The 12,372-nt window shown below is 47.3% G+C and overlaps 1 protein-coding gene across 3 annotated transcripts in view; it reads left to right on the top strand.

Moving 5' to 3' along the window:
- The window catches only part of RASSF2 (Ras association domain family member 2), a 94,188-nt gene that overhangs the window by 18,200 nt on the left and 63,616 nt on the right, over positions 1-12,372 (top strand). For all 3 annotated transcript variants that reach the window (XM_044279260.1, XM_044279261.1, XM_044279262.1), the window contains exon 5: positions 2,600-2,667. In XM_044279260.1, coding sequence (XP_044135195.1) covers positions 2,600-2,667 — 68 coding nt within the window. The remainder of the gene's footprint in view (positions 1-2,599; positions 2,668-12,372) is intronic.

Genomic DNA, 12,372 nt, shown 5'->3' with positions numbered 1-12,372 from the left:
AAAATGGCGATGGGGGGCTCTTTTTTTCAGGGCGAGTGCTCCGACTACAGCCAGTTCGCCTATCTCCCCACTCAAGACTAGAGTCAGGGTCAGAGACAAGTATGCTTAGCTGTATATTTAATACTGAGCAATATCTGCAGATCTCGCCTAGAAGCAACCCCCACCACAAACTGCCAAGCCCTCAGTAGGGCAAAAGACCTTATACCCCTTTCCAAGCAAAGATCCATACGCACCAAAGTGCGTGTGTAGGAATTTTAGTAACACTGTCTCACTTATTTTAAAGAGATTAATAAAAGTTACGTATTACTTTGTCTCACAAGGTGCACTCAGTTCACGACATAACATCTAACAACTCCCCATATCTCAGCAATCTGGACAGCTCTAGGGAAAGGGCCCTTTACACGGGCCGAGAATCTGCCAGATAATTTCTGTTGCACGTTCATAGGTAGGTACAGTAGGGCCTCACTGAAGCCTATGAGCACGTCATTAGGGTATGACCACACATGCCCTGATGCAGTTTGGGAAGCCAAAACCAGGAATGAATAAAAAAAGAGGAATCGTTCTTTATACTTTCTCTCCTTTTAAGATCCACTCCTGATTTTGGCTTCCAAAACCGCACCAGGAAACCTGACCGTGTGGCCGAACTTTTATTCTTCTTTGCACTTGTAGGAAGCCATAATATTGTTGTGAAAAATGAAGCCTTAGATTTTATTCACATGAGCAGATTTACTGGGAAAATTTCAGCAACTGTAAACCAGTCTGAATGCTATTGTTCCAGTGGCATGGACATTGATTTATGCAAGTCCCATTGATACAGTATAAATGTGTCAGCTGGCCAAACTGGGAAGTGTGAACTTTCTTCTCACGACTGATCAGCGCTGCTGTTCTACTGGCACAGTGATACAAGCATTTACAGCCATACCGACACAGAAAAACGGAAAAAAACAACTGTCTCTGGGGAAAAAAATGACCCTCACCATTACGTCCAATGACCTGCTGAAAAAAAATCCAACATGGCAGATTGGAATTTGCTATTGGCTGTGTGCATGAAGAGCTTGATTAATAAGTATCTATAGCCATCATAACACTTGTAGTCATAGTCAAGACATCCAAAATCAACAAACTGAGTTTTCCTATGTGATTTCTGGTATCTTGTAGAGAGGTTGCAGAGAGTACTATTTGCACATTTGGCTGCTTTATATCTGGCTTTTCTTATCACAAAGCCTGAATTGACCTACTTTGTGATGATACATCCAAAGATAGCAGTTGACCAACAGCTACTCCTCTCGACTCCCTCATAAACTTGCATGCTTGCCTCTGCCAAGTGTGCATGGTTTTCTTTAGTGGGTAGGGAAAGACAAGCAGAAAAAAGCGACCCTGCTTTCCACTAATATCTGCTATTGGCAGTCAATAAGAGACCCTCATACATATTAGATGATTGGCTGATCCCAAAGAAATGTAATAGTATTTAACCAACTTCTATCTGCTGTGAATGGTTATGGTTACCTTTTGGTCCATGGTATCTGTTTACCTCCATGGACGGACTGGCCATAGACTCTAAAGGGAAATCTCCCAGTGGGTCGATGCCCAGGGAGGCCGCCCAAGCCCCCCTCTTGGCTGCTAGCCAGGTACATGCAGATCTGATGCTCTCAGCATTATTTAATGTAGGAGCATCAGGCACTTGTTAACTGGCCAGGCAGCGGCCGCAGGTGCCCTTCTGAATTCAACTGTATTGCCATCCTCAGGACAATGATACAGTTTCATACTGTGGTGCGGGCACAGTATTTTGTGCCGCACTGTGGTATCTGGTTCTGCTGGGGCAGTATTTTGTGCTGCAATGTGGTATTTGGTTCTGCTAGGGTGGTATTTTGCTCTGCACTACAGTATAATTGGACCCGCCTACTTCTGTTGCCCCACCTTTTGGCAATTTGGACCCGCCTACAACATGGGGACACTTTTAGTTTTTTTCCAGGGATACTTTAAGTTGCTAGTCCGTCCTATTATAAAACTCCAACACTAGCCATAAGGTGCATTTGAACAATCCCTTTAATTTTATTTTTTTATTTTTTGGGGGGGAAAGGACCACACCAGAATGTACACCCAATGAATTTTTCCAGTTCCACCCAACCAATTTTTCATTATGGAGCAGAATTTAATTTGTCATCTATCTGTCATTTAGATGTGGTGTGGTATCAGTAGGTTTTCAGGCCTGTGCACACATTGCAGTATCAGGGCTCATGCTCATGCATACAGCCATGGCCGTATTGTGGCCCCCAAACAGGCTTCACTTGAATGGGTCTGCAATCTAGAAGATACGGAGTGGAAGGCCCCAGAAGCACTACAGAGTGCTTCCATGGCATTTCAGTCCGAGCCTCCCCACTGAAAAAAATCTATCTATCAGTGTATGCCACATGGGCAGTACCTGTGCATTGAGGACCCCAATGCATGGCACGGGCGGCACACGGGCGGTTTGTATGCATGAGTCGGATGCTGCGATAACACACATTATACAGTCTACAGCAATGTTTCATGGCGTTACTTCTTTATGTATTATAGACTGATCAGCAATACATTTCTTAAATATCTGTTTTTCTTCCAGAAAAGTTGCTACGCCAGCCACCATCCCTGACATCCAGGTGACTGAGGTTGAGGAGGCCCCAGCCGATGGTAAGTTGACACTAACATACAGCGATTATTTTATTAGAGTATATAGAGTATTTACCTGTAAGTGGCTTTAAAAAAAAAAAAAAAACAGAAACATAAGGCAAAGAAAAATTAGGACACATTGGATGATCATGTGATTTTTGGTGAAGGCGAAGGTCAATATTTCACCTGGGGTATAGCAGTAGTAGTCGCACCCGTGCCCGGGTGTCCAGAAATCACCAGTATTGTGAACAGCACATTGTAGGGGGGCTTTGTGATAGATTTTTCAATGGGGTGCAGGGTTACGTATCTGGAAATTACTTGGTGGATGTGCAGTCCTCAATGGATGGTAAAGAATTTTGTCTGTATACATGGCCAGGACAAGGGGTGGGGGAGCTTTTTACCCATTGTATAATGTTAACAGGGGACTGTGCACGCATCTCCTTTGGAGACCAATCCCACTTTTATCTCAAGCAAATTTTACCTCTAATCCGTTATTACTTGCCGCAATATAATAGTGCGGTTTGCACCAAAACCTGGCATGAACTCCATAATAACTAAGGTCCAATTAGTTTTGGTTTATAAAAGTGTGTTTTGGCCCCGGTGATGGTTCTTTCAAAATGAAGCATTTCTTAGGGTGTTTCTGCCTCTAAACTTACAGTTTATTATAGACTGTTGGTAATAACAAAGGGATGAGGGAGGGGAGGGGACACCCCTACCCACACTGGCCCGTACTTAAAACCATCCCCCAAATAAGGACACTGACCACATTCTTTCCTTTAACTTCTTTATTGCAGGGTGGTAGTCGGCCACAGCTATATTTATTATTTATAAACGGCAAACATTATAAAACCGCGCGCTCTGCCAACCGCTGGACTCCCAACGGGCAGTTCCGCCAAACCCATCATTAACAACTTTTTTGGTAACAGTAAATTGCCGCCAGCTGTGAAAACCGCGCACTGCTCCCCTTGGGGGCATACACATTGCCAAAATAAATATTAAATAACAGGAAAATAAATATTAAATAACATGAAACCTCAAAATATCTCCAACCAAAGGGAGGGAGGGTGGGGCACCGCGCTTTTGATCAAGAGGGAGAGAATGGGCGGGACCAGCACATAAGTACCCTCCCGCAACCCACCTCCTCTTCCTGCCTCACTAACTTTTAACCCTTCCCTGACTCCTAACCCTTAAACTCCCAAACAGGGGCCAGCAAAGTGCCCTAAAAGAACTATGAAGGGAAAGGGGGGGGGGGGGGGGAAGGGGACCCCCAGTCCCTGTCTACCCTCCTTAAACAGTCGGATAGCCACCAGAATGTACATGTGAATGATGCCTAAAAGGGTTGGGCGAGTATGTGAAGTGGACTTCAATCCGAATTTCAGGGAAAATTCGATTCGCCGCAAAGCCAAATTTCATGGTAATGAATACGTTTTCCCTGCAATTAAATGAAGAAAAACAAAAAACACCTACTTACTTCATCCGTTTGAGCACAAACAGGCTGCCGTGGCCACCTTGATTGGAAATCCCGCGCAAAATCTCGTACATGGTGACGTATGCCTGCCAGCGTGATGATTTTGCGCAGGATCTTCAATCAAGATGGCTGCTGCGGCCTCTTGGTGCTCAGATGGATGAGGTGGGTATTATTATTATTTTTTTAACCCCTGAAAGGCCTCCATTTTAACATCAGATGCCGGGATCAGAGATGAATGCAGCATCTGAAGGGTTTAATAACGGGGGGAGGCACAATCGCCGTTCCCCATCATTGCACCCGCTACTTACAAACAAAATGCAGCCGAATCAAAGTTCTCATAACTTCTATAAACACTAATGCCTAATATATCCCACAAAAAGTATTTATTACCTGTCCACAGGGTAGGTGATAAATGTCGACCACTCGGACCTCCAGCTAACCAAACAGTGGAGGGATCCCAAGTCCCTTCCCTGAATGAAGCTGTAGTGCAGGTCTGTTCACCGCTCCTTTCACATCTATTGGACTGACATAGACAGCTCTCCATTCACCTTCATGGAATTGGCGGAATGGTGGACCAATATGAACACCACTGCTTCATGCAACTCGGGAACCGGCAGTTCTCTGCATTGCTGGAGGTCCCAATGGTTAGACCATAAGTGATTATTATTTAGTCTGACATTTATCAGCTATCCCGTGGACAAGTAATGAATACTTTTCGTGGAATAAGCCCTGTAGCTCCTGCCAGCCAGACATTTGTGAAATGTAGTATTACATGGGGGCCAATCAGATGACGTCCATAGACTCTAAGGAATTTGTCTTTTCATGAGACAACCCTTACAAATGTAATACAGAACGCATGGAGTCGGCATATGCCCATAACTCCAGCCGTTCTAAGGATTTGGGAAATGAAATATGGGCAGCATGTGATGTGTGGTCACTTGTACAGCAGTAAATGCAAAAACAACACCCAAAGGACAATAGTAGACTTGTTTGTATGCAGTACTTAGAACTGTGTGTCATACAATGGGGGCGATTTATAAAAATTAGTGCAATGAAAAATAGTAGCGTTGATCAAAGTGACCCTATGTATTTTATTTTCCTAAGGCCTCATGCACACAGCCTTGCCCGTATTGCGGCCCGCATACAGTGGGTCAGCAATATACAGGCCCTGGACGTTTTTGCACCGCATCATGGATATCTGAAGGTGCAGAGGCACAGAACTACGGAGTGCTTCCGTGGGATTTCTCTCCGTGCCTCCGCACTGCAAAAAAAGGGTAAATTACTCTTACCGGTAATTGGATTTTCCAATAGCCTCCACAACGGCATTCACAGGAGGGTGTCCCCGCCTCCAGGACAGGAAACAACGAGGAAGCACAGGATTTAAGGAGCCTCCTCCCCTTACCTTACCAGTCAATAAGAGAGGACACAGAAGTGATGCATAACAAATTATATATTATAGTAAACAAATTACATCATTCGTCTACATTTAAAGCTTGGGAGGGAACCCAATGCCGTTGTGGAGGCTATTGGAAAATCCAATTACCGGTAAGAGTAATTTACCCTTTTCCCCGGCGCCTCCACAACGGCATTCACAGGAGGATTAACAGAGTAATCAATATTAGGGGGGGGCCACAATAGATAGGATCTCACGACCAAAGGACAAGTCCTGATCCCTTACTACATCTAGCTTATAGTGCCGAAAAAAAAGTCATAGGGTTGGCCCATGTGGCGGCTTTGCAGATCTGTTCCAGAGGGACTGCTTTCGTTTCTGCCCAGGATGAGGCTACTGCCCTTGTAGAATGAGCCCTTAGTACCTCTGGTGGCTGACAGTTCTTGGTAACATAGGCAGAGGATATTATGTTCCTAATCCACCTAGCTATGGTTGACTTGCTAGCCGCTTGCCCCTTATTAGGGCCCTGAAATTGCAAAAAGAGGTGGTCCGATTTTCTAAGCGGTTTAGTGGCTTGAAGGTAAGAAAGGACTGATCTCCTGACGTCCAGATTATGGAGAGTTCCCTCCGAATCATTAGAAGGAGACTGGAAAAACGAAGGTAGGGAGACTTCCTGCTCACGATGAAATCTGGATACCACCTTTGGGAGAAAGGCCGGACAGTGCCTGAGGATTATACGATCATCCAGAATTGTAAGATAGGGAGGCTTGCAAGAGAATGCTTGAATTTCCCCTACTCTTCTGGCAGAGATTATGGCAACTAAAAAAAACGTCTTCATGGTGAGGAGCCGTAGAGGGATATCATCAATTGGCTCAAACGGAGGAGTAGTGAGAGCAGAAAGAACCAGGCCCAAATCCCAGGGAGGAATCACCGGACGAGGGAGGATCGAAGTTCTTCCTGCTCCCCTCAAAAAACGTTTGATCAGAGGGGAATCTGCTAGTTTTACGTCCAGGAAGGCGCTGAGCGCGGAGATCTGAACCTTTAGAGTTGATGGGCGGAGGCCTTTTTCTAGCCCCGCTTGCAGGAACTGGAGGACCTGAGGAACATCAGGAAAATCTACACTTCCCAAGAAGGACCAAAAAGCATTCCAGGTTCTCAGGTAGATCTGGGAAGTTACGGGTTTTCGGCTTTTGAGCATCGTGGAGATAACTGCGTCCGACAGGCCCTTCCGTTTTAGCAGGAGGCGTTCAGATTCCAGGCCGTCAAACTGAGTTGATTTACACTGGGGTGATTTATTGGTCCCTGGTGGAGTAGGTCCGGGATTGATGGCAGTGTCCAATAAACACCGGCTGACAGTCTGAGCAGGAGTGGAAACCAAGCCCTTCTTGGCCAGAAGGGGGCCACCATAATTACATGGACCCCTTCTTCCTGAGCCTTTACCAGGACTCTTGAAATGAGGCTGAATGGAGGGAAGGCATAAAGGAGCTGTTTTGGCCACGGCCTGGAGAGGGCGTCTAGCCATACCGGATGATCCATTTGCGAGAGGGAACAGAACTTTCTGACCTGCCTGTTGCTTTTGGTGGCGAACAGATCTAACACTGGGGTCCCCCACATTTGGCAGATCTGGCTGAAGACGTGGTGATTTAAGGACCATTCGGCCTCCCTTAAGAGGTGTCGACTGAGATAATCGGCCACCACATTTTTTTCCCCCTCGATATGTACCGCCAAAAGGGACAGAAGGCTTCTTTCTGCCCAACAAAAAATGCCTTTTGATACTTCCGCCAGTGAGCGACTTCTGGTTCCCCCTTGTTTGTTTATGTACGCCACGACTGTAGTGTTGTCTGTTAATATTTTTACGTGTCTTGGAGAGGGAACTTTGTAAAGGGAAAGGAGAACTCTGTGGACAGCTGACAGCTCTTTCAAATTTGAGGAGGCGTCCTGCATGTTTTTTCCCCAGGATCCCTGAACTACCGCTCCTGAAGAATGACCTCCCCACCCTGAGTTGCTGGCGTCTGTTGTAATGACCATGACATCTCTTGGGCGCCAGTGAACCCCTACGCTCAGGTTCCCTTACTCCTCCACCAAGTTAGTGACTGTTTTACCTGTCTGGGAACGTGAACCTTTCTGTCTAGAGATGAGTCCCATGAAGATAGGAGAAAGGCCTGAAGGACTCTTGTGTGACTCTGGGCCCACCTTACTGACGGGATTGCGGCTGTTAGCAGTCCCAGCACTGCCATGATGTCTCTTATCGAGGACCGATCTTTGCTGGAAAAAAGAGACACTGTCTGGATTAAGTGAGACTGTTTGTCTTGAGGAAGAAAAGACATTAGACGCCTTGAGTCCAACAGCACCCCTAAAAACACTTTTTCCTGACTGGGGATAAGGTCTGATTTTTTGGGATTTATTATCCACCCTAGAGTTGTAAGACAGTCCTGGATTTGCTTGAGGCGTGAATGTAGAAGTTGGCGCGACTCCGCAAACACCAGAAAGTCGTCCAGGTATGGGACGATCTGTACCCCCTGAAGGTGAAGAAACTTCATGACATCTGACATTATTTTTGAAAAAACTCTGGGGGCAGAGGATAGGCCGAAAGGAAGGGCTGTGAACTGAAAATGGGACAATCTTCCTTGATAATAAATTGCGATCCTCAGAAAACACTGGTGCCTGTGGTATATTGGGACGTGGTAGTAAGCGTCCTGAAGGTCGACGGTAGCCATAAAGCAGTCCTGCGGAAGGATCTGAGTGGTAGATTTTATGGTCTCCATTTTGAATCTTTTGTAAACGATGGACTTGTTTAAGGACTTCAAATTTATTATTAGGCGAAAGGAGCCGTTTGTTTTTTTTATCAAAAATATAGGGGAATAGAAGCCTTTGCCGTGTTGTTCTTCCGGAACAGGGATGAGCACTCCTTTGAGGATTAATGTAGTTATTTCTGACTCTAGGGATGCCTGTTTGTCGGGCTGTTGCCTTTGGTTGATACAAAAAAGACTTGGGGGTGGGGAAACAAACTCTAACTTTAGGCCTTCTTTTATGGTACGAGTGACCCAAGGGGAGGCGTGAATTTCTTGCCAGGCGGAGGAGAATTGCTTTAGTCTGCCTCCTACCTGGGTTAGCGTGTCACTGGGTAGGGCGGGTAGAGGCTTCTGGCTTAGAAAGGTATCCTCTTCCTCTACCCCTAGAAGGTTGCTATCTTTTTGAGCCGTCCCTTTTATTTTGATCTGATCTTGCCCTTTTTTGACTTTGAAAGGAGCGTCTCTGTTGGTAATAACGGTTATCAGAGGGGAAACCTTTTTTCCTATCGGAGGCCTTCTCCAGAATGTCGTCAAGAGCGGAGCCAAACAATCTATCCCCCTCACATGGGATGGAGCACAGGCGGTTTTTAGAACCTGCGTCCCCCGTCCATGAACGGAGCCATACCGCCCTACGGGTCGCATTGGCTAGAGCACTGCTTCTTGCAGAGAGTCTAACCAAGTCGGCCGAGGCGTCTGCTAGAAAATTGGATGCTCTTTTCAGGGAGGGAAGGGAGTTTAAGATCTCTTCTCTGGACGTACCCCCCGACAGATTGCTCTCAAGCTGGTCTAGCCATACCGAGAGGGTTCTGGCCGTACAAGTGGACGCTATGCTGGGGCGCAACATCGCTGTATTTGTCTCCCAGGATTTCCTTAATAGGTTTTAACATTTTTTGTCCAGCGAGGATTTTTTTGAAATACGGGCCACTGGCGCATCTATTCTGGGAGTTTTGTCCCACAAATCAGAGTCAGTTTCCGAAAAGGGGTACTTGCGCTTAAAGGCGGCCGATACAGTCCACCTTTTATCAGGATCCCTCCATTCCCTAGAAATAAGGGCTTTGATGTTATTGTGGATGGGGAAGGATCTCTTCTTTTTCTCCCCCAAGCCCTGAAAGATTTGATCGTGAAGGGACTGAGTCTCTTTAACATCTTCCAAACCCAGGGTAGATTTAATATCCTTCAGTAGGGACTGTGTTTCCTCGGGAAAGCACATAGGCCTCCCTGCGGCCTCCTCAGAGGATAAGGAGACCTGATCATCCTGCAACTCCCCTTAATCCAGATCCACTTGTTCTGATACTTCCAGATTTAGGGAACGGGAGGGCCCCGGGGAAGGCGCCAGTTGTCTAGAGTCAGCTGCAGCCTTAATCTCCTCTCTAATGAGGGTTCGCATGGACTCCATGAAGGAAGGGGATTCTTCAGCGATAACCCTTTCAATACATCTAGGGCAGAGGGACTTTTTTGGGTCCGACACCAGGCCCTTACGGCAACCACCACACTTCCTGCGCCCCGAATCCCCTTTGGCTTTAAGCTTCCTGGACTCACTGTCCTAAAGGGAATAAAACAAACTTTGTATAGGCCAAAGAGGGACCCGGAGTAAGGGTGGTAAGGGGTCAGTATAGTAAAATTACGGACACCCAGTGTGTAGGGGGGGGGGGGGAGAGGTACGGGATCCCATAACCTGTATATACCTATGAGGAAAAACATAAGGAATAGGGATTACTCCCCCCCCGGGAGGAGGCTTACCGGGCTGAGGGCCGAGACAGCGGGATCCCCGGAGCGCTTGGACGACTCTCTATCGCTGGAAGGCATCTCTGCAGATCACCGGCGTAGGTGGATGTGATGCTTCCTTTTTAAATCTCCCGCCGCGCGCAGGAGCGTCCCGCGAGAACCTCTTGCCCAAGGAGATCTCGCTCCGCTGACGTCACCACGCCAGATCCCGCGCGAGTTCCGACGGACTCGCAAGCCCGGGGATGCCTGAAGACAGGGCTTACTCCGCAGGATCGAGGAAGGGAGGCAATGCGTCCCCGGAGTCCCCCAATCCCTGCACCGACCCTCCTGAACGACAGGGAAAGGACCAGGCCGGTGCGGTATCCAATTTCCTGGATAACCCCAGGAGCGGCTTCCACGCACGTCCGAGGACAGGAAACAACGACTGGTAAGGTAAGGGGAGGAGGCTCCTTAAATCCTGTGCTTCCTCGTTGTTTCCTGTCCTGGAGGCGGGGACACCCTCCTGTGAATGCCGTTGTGGAGGCGCCGGGGAAAATAGAGCATCACTGACCCACTCAAGTTGAATCACCATTTTATTTATTTGCATTGGAAGGGCTGAAATCTACGATGAAATTTGCAGTATAATATGCGATGCTTTAGAATTAAAATCTGCACTATGGGTCAGTTTCTGCTGCAGATTTTATTTAATTTTTGCCGTTTGTGAATGAGAATTGCTAAAAAGTCACTCACTTTGCAGGTACCGTACAATACTGCAGACTTACCGCATAAAAATCTGTGACAGCAGATCCACATCTAATCAGTCACATGTGAACCCAGGCTAAATGGGTTGTTGGAGAGCCTGAAACATTAAACTAGCTCCAGGAAATGTTCTAAAATAAAAAAGATCATAACTTCCCGGTGCTCCAGAGAAGTGATGGCCAGTTTGCCGTGTTCGCCCGTGAACACATGTTGGCTGCCATCTTAAATCACAAGTCCAGCGATGCACAGGTAAGCCCTTATCTGTGCCTGCGCCACGAGCCGGTCTGAAACAAATGCGGTCACCGGGAGCAGGCAGTTCCGAGAACAGCCGCTGGGGGCCTTCATCGGGCTGTTCTCGGAACTGCCTGCTCCCAGTGACCGCATTCGTTTCAGACCGGCTTCCGGCGCAGGCACAGGTAAGGGCTTACCTGTGCATCGCCGGACTTGTGAGTCAAGATGGCAGCCCTCATGTGTTCGCAGGGCGAACTGGCCATCACTGCTCCAGAGGTTCCCACCAGACTTTATTTTCCTGGAGTGATTTTGGGCTGAACCAGCTTGTGACTGCTGAAGCCAATGGTCGGCCTTAGCGGTGACAGTACACAACCACTCAGGCCAATGTACCCAAATAACACTTTGTAAAATAACTTCTTCACGAGACCCTTAGTTGTGAGATCTCTGGCCACTCTCATTTTTCAAAAATAGTTATGTTATAAAAAACAGCTGCTGCCTCATATCGCTCGATACTAGGCAACAGCTGTTTTTGATTTGTGGGAGGTATAAATAGGGGCTTATGGGTACATGTCACTTATATCCTGACGAAGCTGAGGCGAAACGCGCGTCAAGGTTCCTATCCTGACCTGTGCTGCCTTCTTCACCCTCATCATGTTGTCACGGCTGAGAATGGGGGAAACCCTCAACCGTGCAATGTTAATAGGATAAGGGTAGCTGCTAGGCCAAGACGACAGGATCAGGGAGCAGGTCACCTCCTAGCGCGTCCCTAATTCTGACCCTAACCATATGAGCCAACCCAGATGGTAGGAGGGCTCATACTCCGGAACCTAGGGTCCCTACTAGCCCTCAGGAAATCCCTGGACTAGGAGCAGGGTAAGACGACCTGTTCCTCCTAGACACAGACGAATAGGAGTCTCACTGGCCAAGGAGCAAGGAGAGGGGAAACATATAATGCATATGGATATGGCAGGTGAGTTAAACCAGTACTACACCTACCTGCCATAGACACGCTAACTGGAACCCGTGCACAAGTACTGATGTCCACACAGCACACACACAACTCACACAGGTATCCAGGACACCCATAGCTGCAAACAACATAGAGAGCATAAAAACATCTTCTTAACATCATACATATATTTTATAACCACAAGGGTGGCCCTCACTGGATAGATGGCCCATGAGACCAGGAGGATGACTCCAGCATAAAGCATGGCTGGAGTACCCCTCAGCTACAGGCATCCAGCAGGAGCTAAATAGCCCAAGCATCCACACCCACACACACATACTAGGAAAGGGGTTAACCCTTCCAACACCAGACAAGGTAAGTGTCACTTAAAAGGGACATGCACACACAACTAAATCCCGTGCACACCAAACAT

Source organism: Bufo gargarizans, chromosome 2 (assembly GCF_014858855.1).
Source record: "Bufo gargarizans isolate SCDJY-AF-19 chromosome 2, ASM1485885v1, whole genome shotgun sequence".
In the NCBI taxonomy this organism is placed as follows: Eukaryota; Metazoa; Chordata; class Amphibia; order Anura; family Bufonidae; genus Bufo; species Bufo gargarizans.
Note: the sequence above shows the minus strand (reverse complement) of the source record. Positions and strands in the feature narration are given on the sequence as shown.